The 14,881-nt window shown below is 42.1% G+C and overlaps 1 protein-coding gene across 6 annotated transcripts in view; it reads left to right on the plus strand.

Moving 5' to 3' along the window:
• Positions 1–14,881, plus strand: part of LOC111190302 (uncharacterized) — a 492,977-nt gene that overhangs the window by 262,347 nt on the left and 215,749 nt on the right. For all 6 annotated transcript variants that reach the window (XM_049469796.1, XM_049469797.1, XM_049469798.1 and 3 more), the window contains one exon: positions 3,043–3,216. In XM_049469796.1, coding sequence (XP_049325753.1) covers positions 3,043–3,216 — 174 coding nt within the window. The remainder of the gene's footprint in view (positions 1–3,042; positions 3,217–14,881) is intronic.

Genomic DNA, 14,881 nt, shown 5'->3' on the forward strand with positions numbered 1-14,881 from the left:
GGGATCCTCACAGCCTGCGTTTCTGCCCGCCTCGTGTCCCCCGAGGCCGATAGCCCCAACAGTTAGCCCCCCCCCAAGAAAATCCTCTGAATTTTGGGACCTCTTAGAACGCCTAGCCCGAGGCCTTCTCCGGCCTCGAGGCCTCGGGTTTTCCTGCGCCGAGGTCCCAAAGGGGGCATGACGGATGGCCAGCCCGGATCCAACCCAAGGGTTTCCCGAATAAACGTCCATGGCGGTCGGTCTTTCTGTAACGCGGGATGAGAAGGGAGGCGGACGTTTAAACGGGTAAGACATGACTTTAAATAAATAACAAATAAACAAATAAACAAACAAGGGAATAACGAATAAATATATGTACATAAACAAACAGGGAAAACAAACAAAGAGCTAAACTAAACAGACAAGTACAAAACAGGGCTAGGGATATATATACAGGGAATAATACGTAAATATATACAAGATACACAAAGGAAACAAACAGGAACCAAACGTGACTAGAATATAAACAAGAGCGAGAAACTACAAACAACCAAAGAACGAGAACTAGAGCAATAACGTAAACGTGGCGAGACAGACAACAGGGGAAGGTGCAAAGACCGACCGCAAACGTAAACTAACAGGTACTATTTATACTAAACATGAAACAATGAACACCTGGGGAAGGGGCGGAGCTACAAATTAGACACACGTGATGGAAAATTACAGGAGTAACACACTAGGAGACGGGGAAACAGAGGTAAACATAGCGAGGGCGTAACAATTCTCTAATATAACAGCTCAATTCTTATTCTTCAGGTTAAAGGTGTTTCCTCCTTTAAACAGCTATAACATGTATTTGTATCAGGCTACAAACAGGGCTGCTTTATGAACTCATGCAACGCAACTATGTCTTAAAAGTATTTGACACTGTTTTACTCTTATTCAGTGTGGGCATACCTTTTGCTAATATTACTTTTATATTTGTTACACTTACATTTTAAGTGAACTGATCATTTATCATTTTTAAAATCTTTTATTTCACTTGTTTTAGTGCTTTTTAAAACACAGCATAGAGGCCTCAAACTCAAACTATGCAGCCTTTTAACACAGCTTTAACCTAAATATCTAAAATAAAATGATGTAGCCTAAAATATACACTTGCTGCTCATCCAACACTTCCCAGTCTTGACCGTTTGCTACTTTATCAGCCTTTGCTCATTATTTTCATGTAATAGAGCTAACGTTACCTCCATCACTTCAAAGTCCCTGTGTTGTCCTGACTTTACTAACGTTACCTGCTTACACATTCCTGCTCAGTCTGTCCCTCGGTTTTTCCGTCACAATCCTGCATCTCCCTGTCTGCTGCCTCTGTCTTCTTCTACGGAGGACAGAGTGGAGGCTACAGCAGCGAGCATGTCTGTGATTTTTGCACATTTTGTAGCAGCTACAGAGAATTACTTTTGTGCGTAACTTCTCTGCACATCTATTTTTGTCGCTTCTGTTTCTCTACACTGCCTCTCCTTTAATATACGCGCACAACACTGAACGTAGTGGGAGTTCAGTGGACCATGCGGAGAGAGGGTGGGGCTGCTTTCATTCTATATCCTGATTGGTCCAGTCCACTGTCTATTTTGAAGATGGGCCAATGGGCCGCCCCCTCTAAATTGTGGGCCGGTCTCTTAGAAAAAGAAAAAATCCAACAGCATCGGCCCCTGAGGACTGTCGGCCCACCAGGCAAACACCCGATTATCAGTCCATCCCTGACTGTATTTAAATCACGCAGAAAGGCAGAACACCATTAGCTTCTGTAGCTTGACAACGTCAATGCATGGTTACGTACACCACAGTCAGTGGCTTTTATACTGTTTATATCAATATCAGAATTATATTGTATTGATCGAGTTAAAGAATGTATTGTGACAGATTTTGGCCTTATTGTCTAGTCCTACTCCCAAACATACCAATTGAGTGAATGTTGTTATTTTTAGATGTGGTAGTACATTTTAATCTTATGTACAAGACATTTAGTGTGTTGAAATATTATCAGATTTTACCAGCGGAGGACAGGGTTGTGCTTTACACTAAACACACACATACCTTTAATCATTAGCAGGAAAATGACACAATTAAACTGGAATATATTTTAAAATAAACCAGATATTGATATTTTTGGCAGTGTAGGCAGGTGCCAAGTCCTGCTGGAAAATAAAATCTGCATCTCCATAAAGCTCAATCAATTGTCCTGGTATACACTGTGCTGACTTTATCCACTCACCCATCCAAGTCATTGAAGTAATGGTTTCCAATCACTTCCATGGCCACAGGTGTATAAAACCAAGCACCTATGAATGTATACTGCCTCTACAAACATTAGTGAAAGAATGGGTAACTTCTGACTTTATTTTTTCTACTGAAGATTTGTTCCTTTAATTTCACAGCGGAGTTTGCCGCTAGCAAAACACACAAACAGCCAGCATAATTTCTCTCATATCTACATTGCAATAATACTTTTATTATTCAGTCCCGTATGTTATCTTATTTTTACATGATGTTATCCACCACATTTGCTAATCCATGAGCAGTATCTGAGTAAAATAATGTAGCTATTTTTGTTATGTAAAAGGTTTTTGCTGGGTTATAAACCTCTAGTATACAAATAAAGCCTAGTGCAGTGCAGTGTAGTGGCTGGTATTGGTAGCTTTAGTGAAAACATATCAAACTAGAATATCGGACCACTGGTGAAGACATTTCCATCATATTTGAAAGCTTAATCTGACTAAAACAGAGAAGACGACTCACTCCGATTACTGAAACAGATCTACTAGACAGATCTATCTCTGATTACTGATTACATCTGTGGTTGAATATAGTAGCAGTTTACTGAAGCTTACTTCTGTAGACTTCTGTTTCTTACTCCAACTACTTTATTGCAATTAAAATATGAAAGAAGTGTCATTTTAGTTACATCACCCAACAACATTGCAGATTTTTTTTTATTTCTTTAAGAAATTTCACTTTTAGTATTTTGTAAGAGATTCTGACTTTCTTTCTCTTTTCTTTCAGACTGGCTTTATGTAATCTTGGAGAACAGTCTTGTGAGTATTTGGGATCCGTTTTACAGTCAGAAAACTCCTCCCTGAAAGAGCTGGACCTCACTAACAATGACCTTCAGGATTCAGGAGTGGAGCTGCTCTCTGCTGGGTTGAAGAGTTCACACTGTAAACTGGAGATTCTCAGGTGATAGTTCTGTGAAACTATTCCATAATCAGTTATAAATTTGTAACCAATTTTTTTCCAGAATTATCTGTTTTTCATGATCTTAATGGCAACTGAATTACAGAATCGATTAGATTCTGGTTCACAAGCTCCAAAATCCAATTTCTGATTCGATTCAACATTTTTACAATTACTGTTTACAGACATGAAAGAGATTTTCAACTAATGTTAATAGCTAATAGACAACTAATGTTCTAAATTGTACAAGGAACATTACAGTTGTTTACAGTTGGTAGTGCGATTATTGGACCTGGAAGTCTTGCTGTGATAAATGACCATGAACCATGGATTCCTCTGTCTACCAAAAAGTCCTGAAGGAGAACATCCGGTCGTCTGTTCTTGACCTCTGAAATTAACCTCAGAATGACTGAAGAAAAATAAAGTGAAGACTTTGGAGTGACCATTACAAAGTCATGAATCCTATTGAGAGGCACCTTAAAAAGGTGGTTTATACTGTAAAAAATCTGTGGTGAAATTACAACAATTATGTAATTGTGGAGCCAAAATTTCACAGCTCTCTGAAAGACTCATTGCAAGTTACTGCAAACGCTTGATTTCAGTTATTGGTGCTAAAGGTGGGCCAACCAGTTAACCAGAAGTAAAATATTTTATTAATTGTGTGAGGTAGGTGTGTTGTATTTAGAGTTTTGAAAAAGTGAATAAAATACTGGTAAATGGTAATCTGAGACCATAATTCCTCTAGCAGGCTTTAGTAACTCTTGAGTTAAGAAAAAAAAGTTAACGTTAGCTTTTCTTAAACTACGGAAAGACTTTAAACTGCTGGTCTGCAGCTCTCTCTGACTCTACAGATGGATGAGGTTGACACACAAAAAAAAAAAATAAGGATCCAAATTTAAATTCTATGAAATGCCTGTAAAGAGCTCTCAGAACTACAGTTGGGAAAAGGCACCCTTCAAAACGGACAGACCTGGAGTAGCTCACAGAAGACGAATGGTCCTAAACCAGGAGAAATGTGTACCTATTATAAAAAAAAATGTTTTATGTCCATTTGGGATATTATATTATATATATATTTTTAAAAATATAAATTAACTAATTTCTGAAAGAAGAGCGGGGTATCAGATTTTTGTCCTCGACTGACAATTGTTGCTTTAATTGGTTGAGATACTGCATTAGGGACAGTCCTGTAGGCAGTGCAGCATCCAGGTGGCTGAGCAGTTCTGATTGTTTGGTGGTGTTTTGCTCTGTTTAGATCTATCACTTTGTCTCTTTCTCTCCTCTCTGCAGATTGTCTGGATGTTTGGTCACAGAGGAAGGATGTTCTTCTCTGGCTTCAGCTCTAAATTTAAATCCATCACACCTGAAAGAACTGGATCTGACCTACAACCACCCAGGAGAGTCAGGAGTGAATCTGCTCTCTGCTCTACTGGAGGATCCACACTGCAGCCTGGAGACTCTCAGGTATGTTCAGCTTTGTAGATTATTTTAAACGACTGTAATCTGTAGTCATCTGCTGTTACTGTGTTTTATAAAGCTTACAGATTATAGGTCACACTTAATAAAGCATCTGCTCTGCTGTAATAGCATACATAACAATACATTATAGTATATAATATCTGTGGTTCACATTTATGTTCTGTTACTGTTTTAATTTGAGTAAAAATATGAATCATCTGGAAGACCCTTATGATTCGTTTAAGAACCTAAATAAAATAAAAATTAATTAAATCAATAAATAAATTAAAAATATTAATTGTTTAAACGGTTGGCTTTTAGTAAATTTACTTGATTAGAAAATATTTAAAAATATGTTTTACAGCACGTGACCCCATCTATCTGGCACCCACTATCAGGCCTCATTTAAACCCTTTCCATAAACCTGCTGCCCAGTGTTTAACTTTACTCACAAGATAACACCTCACAACTTATACAGGTGTGGGCATTCCTCAACTGTCACATGAAGGAACACTTCATATACAGTTTGCGTACTGTCTACTGTGGATTATAGCTGATCTACCCTGATGGAGATCACGAAGTTTACAAACATTGCAGAAACGCTACAGCTTGGGCGTGTGTAACAAATGAAGTGTGGGTCAAAACAGCAGTTATTAACTGCGATTGTATTTAGAGAAAATAAATGAAAATGTTTGTTTTGCGTGAATAAGTGCACACATAAAAAAACTGTTTACTAGCACACATCACACAATCAGACCGAACAATCTGGAGTTTCAGCATCTCAAAAACTGAGAGATGAGTTACACAGCATAAATCCGGAAGAAAAATAAAACAAAGAAGATTATAAACCCGACAACAGTATGTAGTTACTAGTAGCTCTCACACCACAAAGAAACTTCACATCTGTGTTCAGTTCCTGTGTTTTAATAAGAACTGGATCTGGAGGATCCTGATTACTGGTTAAAGACCCACAGCTATAAAAATTAAAACTATAAAACAAAATCTATATTTAAACTGTTAATAACATTCTGACTTTTGGATGAACTGGGAAATATTGTAAATCAGCATCTATTTAGACGATCCCCCAACTTTCCTTAATTAAATTACCCATTTAGGTTTCACCGATGTGGAAATTCTAGCCCAGTGATGATATCCATTATCACATCTTTATATATCTGCCAATGCCAATATACACATTTACAACTTACAGAGAGACTAGAGACCCTGGTATAACTTTAACTTTATTTTAAAATAATATAATGAATATATAACTAATGAAAAAAATAATCACTAGCTTAAATCAATGGACTTTAAAGTAGCGAGGTCAGAGTCGAGTAGTTGTAGTAGTGCAGTCCATGTCTCTTGGTCCTTTTCCGGCATTCAATAGGTAGGTAACAAATCTGTGCCCCATATAAAGAAAAGATCTGATTTGTATCCGGTTCACACAGGAAAAATGATGATAAATCCCATCTGTCTGTACTGGTTTAATATTTCCCAATAACACTCCAGTGAAGGTCATGCTGGGAGTAACAGTGGGCAGATCACAGAGCTGAGTAGCCACTGATCTGGACCCGATATCCTAAATATTTTGTAGATTAAGATCATCTTTTAAAGAGGACATGAAACACTTCAAGTATTTAGTATAATTCACAAGATGTATTTTCACTCTAACAAATCTGATAAGTTTAACAGTTTTCAGTGAAGCGGAATTAAAATAATGAGCAATCTAAATGTCATTTTTTAAGTAAGGGCAGCGCCATCTTGTCCCAGCGCTGAAAGTGACGTCACGAGGTTGGTTCTCGAATGCCTCACTACTATAATCTATGAGTCTACCGTAAATTAATTCCTCAATAGATAATAAAATCCAAACCAAAACTCCATGCAGAGCGGGGGGGCACTTTTGTATTGCCCCTGGGTGTAGTAATACTGGGAGTAGTGAAATTTAATAGTGAGGAATGAGAAATATTTACTTTCACTTTCATACCTTGCCTCGGACAGCTGTTCTTCAGCGGGGACTCGCAGCGCTGAAGCGTGAGAATCCTCCGGTTAGCTGCAATGCTAGGGGTTAGGAGCGAGCACTTTCTAGACCAGGACTATGTGAAGGAGAGGGGTTTGACTCTGATCAGCTGGGATGTACAGACTGTCCGACTGAGGGTAACGTTACTATGAGAGCAGCAGCTGTGAGCCGCACGGAACCAGCCAAACAACACGCCCACCCAGCAGAGCAGCGAGAGGTACCGTTACCGAAAGTCTAGATAAGCTGACAATTTAAAGATAACATAGCTAGCGTTAGCTACTTATCTAGCTATCTCACCATAGCTAGCCAACGCTAACTAACTAACGCTAACTAGATGAAGCTACCCAGTAAACTTTCTAACTTCTAAACTGAACGGTTTATCAACCAAACAGCGCCTGGGTGTTTCAATATCCACTTAAATCATGTTTGTTTCATTCAGTCTTAATGGACTTTACATGTTAAATAGCTAAATGTATATAAACTAGCTGGTTAACGGGATGGCAGTACCTGCTGTTGATGAGCTGCAGGGTTTCTGCACGGCTCCACGTAGAGAGAGAATAAACACTCCCAAAACGTCTCGCTCTCAGAAAAGCATCTGAAAAGTCCTGCTCAGGTTTATACAGGAAAGATCTCTGAGCAAATGCTCCATGTTAGCCTAGTTCAGCTTCATCTTCATCCATAATCTCCACAAACAAGAAGCACTTTTCCTCTAGCTATATGCCTGGGATCTTAAACCAACCAACCTCGTGACGTCACCAGTGCTGCACGGGCAACATGGCGGCACCCTAGCTCAAACGTAACAAACATAAATATATTATAATTTAGTGTGTAAACATTTTATATAAAAAATTCCCCCCAAATAAATTCCATTATATTTAATCCCTCAGAAAACTTGTACAAACTGAAATGTTTCATGTCCCCTTTAAATGTTAGAGAGAGTGTTTATTTAACAGTGATCTCTGTGCTAAGAGTCTTTAGGGCAGGAGAGACACAGCTGGCAGTGTTGGGCTGGAGTTTCGTTCTAAACAACCAGCAGCTCCCCTGATTTCACTGGTTTAATCACCTGATGATTCTTCAAACAGCTGATCACATGAGCTTCTGATTGGCTGGAATGAAAACCTGCAGCTACACCGGCCTGATGTGCACAAGTTTAACAACCATGCTTTAGGTGAACCCAGCCCAAATCAGAACACATTTAAATAAAAAAGTCTCTTTCTGACCAGGCATTCCTTTACCACAGCCAGTAGATTCTCCCCCAACCAGAGAAACAGAGGGTGAGAGAGACTTTAAAAACTCTTTATTGTAACTAAAACATCACTTTAGGCCATCTCAGCCAGTGGAATCATTATTTAAAAGCAAAATAATCACATAATAATTACAAATAAATAAACAAGTAAATAAATAAATAACAGTAAATAGTTTCTTTAAACTATTGGAATTCAGGTGCAAAGCAGAAATCATCCTCTAAAACTGAGCACACCGCCTCTCCTCAGCATCACACTGCTGTAAAAGTCTCCAATTCCAATCCATTAAAATCCTGGATTTACCAGCAAAAAGCAGATTAAGAGACATAAAAACAAAAAGGTGATGCAGCCTAAAATGTACGTAAAAGCATAAAACACCGTTTTTCTCACAGAAAGGACATTCCTGACTGACTTCAGAATTTTGCATGGAGATTAAAGGAACAGTACTGTGTAAAACCCATTATTGCAGGTCTGACACTTCCTTAATTGTGTTTTGTCTATTCTGTGTAAACCGTAATTACTGAATAGGACCTAAAAGATATAATTAGAAAACTAAAAGTCTAGTTTATTTCCTTGAAATCTGGAATCACAGACACCAGCCTTTATAATGTAGATTTGTTTGACCCTCATAATTACCCAGGCATCTGTACAATAATTGTAGAATTTTATATATTTCGCTGTATGACACTAAAATAAGCATAGTGTGTCAGGCTGCTGGAGCTGGAGCTGTGGCAGCAGGTGCTGGAGCTGGAGCTGTGGCAGCAGGTGCAGGAGCTTGTGACCTGGGAGTAGGCACAGGAGCAGAGGCTGGACCCCCAGGCACATGAACTGGGGTAACAGCGGGCACAGAGTCAGAGGAGGCCGGGACCGCGGGAACTGGGTCAGAGGCGGCCGGGGTCGCGGGAACTGGGTCAGAGGCGGCCGGGGCCGCGGGAACTGGGTCAGAGGCGGCCGGGGCCGCGGGAACTGGGTCAGAGGCGGCCGGGGCCGCGGGCACAGAGTCAGAGGCGGCCGGAGCCGCGGGCACAGAGTCAGAGGCGGCCGGAGCCGCGGGCAGCGCTGAAACAGAGGCGGCAGGAGCCACGGGCAGCGCTGAAACAGAGGCGGTGGGTCCTGCTGGCGTGAGCGCGGCAGGCACCGCGGGTACAAAGTCAGAGGCGGCCGGAGCCTCGGGCACAGAGTCAGAGCCGCGGGCAGCGCTGATCCAGAGGCGGCGGGAGCCGCGGGAAGTGCTGGTACAGAGGCGGCGGGAGCCGCGGGCAGCGCTGATCCAGAGGCGGCGGGAGCCGCGGGCAGCGCTGGTACAGAGGCGGCGGTTCCTGCAGATCTGGAAGCGGCTGGCACCGCTGGCGAAGAAGCCGCTGTAGCAGGAGCTGAGAGTGCGGCTGCCGCTAACACCAGGACTGGAGCAGTGGGCGAGGCTGAAAAAACGGAACAGAGCTTGCTACTGGAGCAGGAGTCGCAGAACTGGAATCCGGCCGGGCTGGAGAGCTGGAAGCCGGCCGGACTGTAGAGCTGGAAGCCGGCCGGGCTGTACAGCTGGAAGCCGGCCGAGCTGGAGAGCTGGAAGCCGGCCGGGCTGGAGAGCTGGAAGCCGGCCGGGCTGGAGAGCTGGAAGCCGGCCGGGCTGGACAGCGTGGTGGAGCTAGCAGGCTAACTAGCTTAGCTGGAGCTTCAGAGAGCGGCGCTGCCGCTGTAGTCTCGGGGAGCGGCGCGGCCACCGCTGAAGTCTCGGGGAGCGGCTGAACCTTGGGAGTCACGGGGCGTGGAACCTCAGCCGCGTGCTTCTCGGAGCGCGGTGAAGTCAGCAGGCTAGCTAGCTTAGCTGGAGCTTCAGAGAGCGGCGCTGCTGCTGCCGCTGTAGTCTCGGGGAGCGGCGCGGCCGCCGCTGAAGTCTCGGGGAGCGGCTGAGCCACGGGAGTTACGGGGCGTGGTGCCTCAGCCGCGTGCTTCTTGGAGCGCGGTGAAGCCAGCAGGCTAGCTAGCTTAGCTGGAGCTTCAGAGAGCGGCGCTGCCGCTGTAGTCTCGGGGAGCGGCGCGGCCGCCGCTGAAGTCTCGGGGAGCGGCTGAGCCACAGGAGTCACGGGGCGTGGAGCCTCAGCCGCGTGCTTCTTGGAGCGCGGATGAGTCGCGGGGGTCTCGGAGCGCGAATGAGTCGCGGGGGTCTCATGGCGTGGAACCTCAGCACGGGAGTCTGGGCGGCCTCTCGAGCTGTGCGTCCGAGAGCCGTGTAGAGCACCGCCCCTGTGGGGTACGGTAAGGGGGTTCTGGCCGGTGCGGTGTAGAACTCCTCTTCCTCCTCGGAGCTGCTGGAAGCGCAACCGAGGAAGTCCCACGGCTTCCGCTCCACGAGCCTCGGGTACTCGTAGGTTTCACCCAACCTGAGACGAGTCCCGAGGCTCCCCGCACACACCAGCAGCGCCCCCCCAAGCAAATCCTCCCCGGAAAAGGGATCCTCCTTCGGCTGGCGGGACCCCTTAGAACGTCTACCCCGAGGCCTGTGGCGTCCTTTAGGCCTCGGGGATTCCAACGCCGGGGTCCCGCATGGAGCGTGGCGAATCGCCAACCTGGAGCCGGTCCACGGGTTTGCTGCGTCCATTTTAAGGTCGATCCTTCTGTCAGGCTGGAGGTGCAGGGAGGACACGGAGGCGGACGCAAATGCAAACAAAACGGGGGTTTCTTATCAAAACAGGATACACAATACACAGGGATAACTGATAACAGGACTAAGGAAACTGGGGAAACCATGGAACACTGACAGACGTAAAACGTACAAGGATCGACACCGGGGAAATGGAACACGGACCTTAAATAGAGGTGCACACACACAGGAAACATGAAACACCTGGGACGAAGGGGCAGAGTTACAAAAGAACACAGGTGAGTGGAAAAACACAGGCAGAACACAGGGGCACGGGTCACATGGGACAACACAGGCACGAGGACAGACAGGAAACAGGGCCAGGACCTTACATAGTGACAATAAAAAAGACAACTAACAAACCCACCCTTGAAAAACGAATTAAAACTAACTGAATTGGAGGAGAAAAAGTGAACACAAAATAAAATGAACTATAATGAAACATTCAAAACATTATAACCTTAAGTAACAAATCAAACTCTTTAAAAAATTCACCAGCTAGAATGTTATAACCACGCAGATCTGGGCGCACGTGAGCTTGTCCGCGCTGGACTTGCAGCGCTGTGTTTAGCTGTTTTTATTAAATAATATTTCTTCTTTAGTGTTGCAGTGTTCATTAACATCATTCTGAACAGATTTCACTCATTCAAACAGCCTGAAAACAGACAGTTTATAGGGCAGGTCGGGCTCTGGATCATAATGACAGTTTATGGGTCGGGTTGGGTCAGGCTCGGGCAGAACGTGCACTTTTATCTAGCTCCAACATGCAGCACGTTTTTAGCCCTTTCTATTTCAAATCAACACGGTGCTCCTACTCACACTTGCAGAGCCAATATTAAATAGAAAAAAAGGCACAGATAAATTAAAATCACAATATCTATTATAAAAAGGAACATTTATTCTTACCATTGGTTGGGGGGGGGGGGGGGGAGTGTTGTGGAGAAGGAGGAGCACTCACTGCTACCACCAACCGCTGCCCCCAACAGCAGCACCTCCCCCTGGCCATTCAGTACCAGAGCGTTTGTTCGCGCTGTTACAGCGTGCACCGAAATACCATGGTCCATCCGGGTGTATCGAACCGAACGATTCGATAAAATACCGAGAACCGTTGCATCCCTAGTAAAAAGTATCTAGTCTTCCTAACCTAAACCACACTACACTATTATTACTGTCCCATTCACTATAATACAGAAAAGTGATTGACACCATTAATATAAATATTATTTAATATTGCCTGATCTAATAATGATATTTCTTGAAAGAATTTTTTAAAAATGAAATGCACCCAGAAATAAGCTTAGGGAAAATATTTGTAGTTAAAGTGACGCTGTTATTTTTGTTTTTAATAAAGCGCCACAAATAAACATGCTAACTGTTTTTGTTCCAACAAGATCCACAAGTATTGTAGCCTCTCATGATGACAGCATTAGAATAAGATTACTTGTGTCGGCTGTTTAATAAATACAGTTACATATAAATAATAATTTTGTGAGAATAATTATCTCTTTTTGTATTTTTGGTTAGAATTTAGAAAAAGATACTGAACAAAAGTATTGTTTGGGTAACGGTACCAAATTCAAAGTATCGAACTGGTAAAACTTTTAAACATCACGCAGACCTACTTGATGATGGTTATGAGCTTGTTTAGGCAGGGTTAATGTTTTGTCAGTGTAAAAGAATTTGTCTTTAACTGCAGTTAATACATTTCCATCAGTCTCTATAAATCAGTGCAGTACTGTAGAACAGTGTGAAATAGATCTACAGTACTCAGTATTGTGCTGCACAGGACAGTGGATTACAGTATTAGTGAGAGGAGAGCACAGCATACCTGCTCATATTCATAGTGCAGTTGTGACACAGTGTTGAATGCTTGTTACAGTATAGCATTCAGATTAGACTGGACTCTCTCACCATCATCCTGACAACTGAAAAAAAATGACAAATGGACAAAATTGTTGGTACCCCTCGGTTAATGAAAGAAAAAAAACACAATGGTCACAAAAATAACTTGAACAAATGAAAATGAACAAATGAAAATCTGACATTGATTTTAAACCATGCTTCAACAGAATTGTTTAAAAAAATAAACTCATTAAACAGGCCTGGACAAAAATGATGGTACCCCTGAAAATAATGTAACCAAAGGGACATGTTAAATCAAGCTGTGTCCACTAATTGAATGTCCTTTTGATAGATAAGACAAAAGGAAACTTTTTGCCAAGGCACATCAGCTCTGTATTTACAGACATAAGAAAAGAAAAGAACCCTGTCCCTACTGTGAAACATGGTGGAGGCTCTGTTATGTTCTGGGTCTGCTTTGCTGCATCTGTGCAGGGTACAATAAAATCTCAAGACTATAAAGAGATTCTAGAGAGAAATGTGCTGCTCAGTGTCAGAAAGCTTGTTCTCAGTCGCAGGTCATGGGTCTTGTAACAGGATAATGACCCAAAACACAGCTAAAAACACCCAAGAATGGCTGAGAGGAAAACATTGGACTATTCTGAAGTGGCCTTCTACCCTGATCTAAATCCTATTGAGCGTCTTTGGAAGGAGATGAAACATGTCGTCTGGAAAAGGAACCTTTCAAACCTGAGAGAACTGGAGCAGTTTGATCATGAGGAGTGAACCAAAATACTCTCACTGACAGTTACAGAAATCGTTTGATTGCAGGGATTGCCTCAAAAGGTTGTACAAAATATTAAGTTAAGGGTACCATCACTTCTGTTCAGGCCTGTTTCATGAGTTTATTATTTTTTTTAATAATTCTGATAGCGTCAATTTTTGTTTGTTCATTTTCATAGCATTTTTATTTATTGTTACTTTTGTCCGATTCAAATTATTTCTGTGACCATCGTGGGATTTTCTTTCATTAACCAAAGGGTACCAACAAATGTGTAATCCAAGTTGGTTGTTTATTATTTCCTCATCCTCGTTTTTTTTCCTCATCGTTTTCTTTATCGTCTTCCTCTGTTTTTAAAGATTTGTAAAATTATCCAGAACAGTTCTACCTGTTACAGCTGGGTTTGGAAACTGTGTTTAGAGTTTGACTAAAAATGTGTTTTGGAATTGCTAACTGAGTGTAAGGTAGAGAATGAGCTTGTAGTTCAGTGTAGCATCTTTAGGGTTCTAAAGAGTTTTTCATCAGTTCCCTTTAATTATTAAGTACACATAAAAAAAATATTAAACATTTAATAACCAGTTGTGTGATATTGTTAATGTTTGAATGTGAAATATATTTATATTTATATATGATTTAATGTATAGTATTATTGTAGGTGACTATAAATATTTTACATTAAAAATTTTGTTCTAGAAATCAGGTCATAAAACATTTGAATTGTTAAATTATAGTTTGAAAAACAGCTTTTAAAGGATCTAGTTTTATCTCCATCACTAACCCAGCACACCTACTGTAGCTACAGTCTATAAATGAGGTCAAAAACACACATTCACACACTGTCCTGCAGAGATGCTCTCAGGATGTACTGAGAGACTTCATGAGTTAAAGTGAGAAACTGATGAGAAAGTGCTGTAAGTAACTTTACACAGACTTTTGGGTTCATAGATTCACTTATTTTATTGTTATATTTTCGCTACATCTTTTTCCTTTCTAACCTGTTCCTGCTGTAACATTAGCTATATGTTTTTTCTACTATGGGACTAAACAGATGATCTGATCCTGTATCAGAAACATTAACTTTACAGAACAGCAGTGGTGTGTTTTAGTGCACAGCCGAGTTAAACACACCATCAGCTCATGAAATAACATCAGCATTAAAACTCTGATCTCTGCATGGAGATCTGTGTGACTCTTGTCTGCAGAAGCTGAAAGATTTGTGGTGTTTTTACCGGAGATGGAGTCGCTCCACACGGTTTTTACACGTTGTCTTGTTTTTCGCGACGTTAAAGGAGAAATATATGATCTCTCCTCTTTCTCTCTGCTGACGCTGTCGAGTTAACTTCAGTCGAGCCCCGTAAATAACGACAGTTTAGGCGAGTCTGTCCTCGCCGGGTTTTGTATCCAGGGCCGCCACTCTGCATACGCAGACAACGCAGCCAGCGTTAGGCCTCAACCATTTTGCAGTTGCAGGGAGCCAAATTGACTGAGAATGAAATGTGTTGAAATTATGACATTATTATATTTAAAACCCAATGTGAATTATTTATGATACGCTCATCTTTTTTGTCTTTAAACATTGCATGGGGCACCTACTCTACTACTTAAAAGCGGCACGTTATTATTTTTGTGCATAATATAATGCCCCCACCCCTATTGCCTGAAATGGCACGGCTCGGTTTGCTCTGTTG

This window comes from Astyanax mexicanus, chromosome 21 (assembly GCF_023375975.1).
Source record: "Astyanax mexicanus isolate ESR-SI-001 chromosome 21, AstMex3_surface, whole genome shotgun sequence".
In the NCBI taxonomy this organism is placed as follows: Eukaryota; Metazoa; Chordata; class Actinopteri; order Characiformes; family Acestrorhamphidae; genus Astyanax; species Astyanax mexicanus.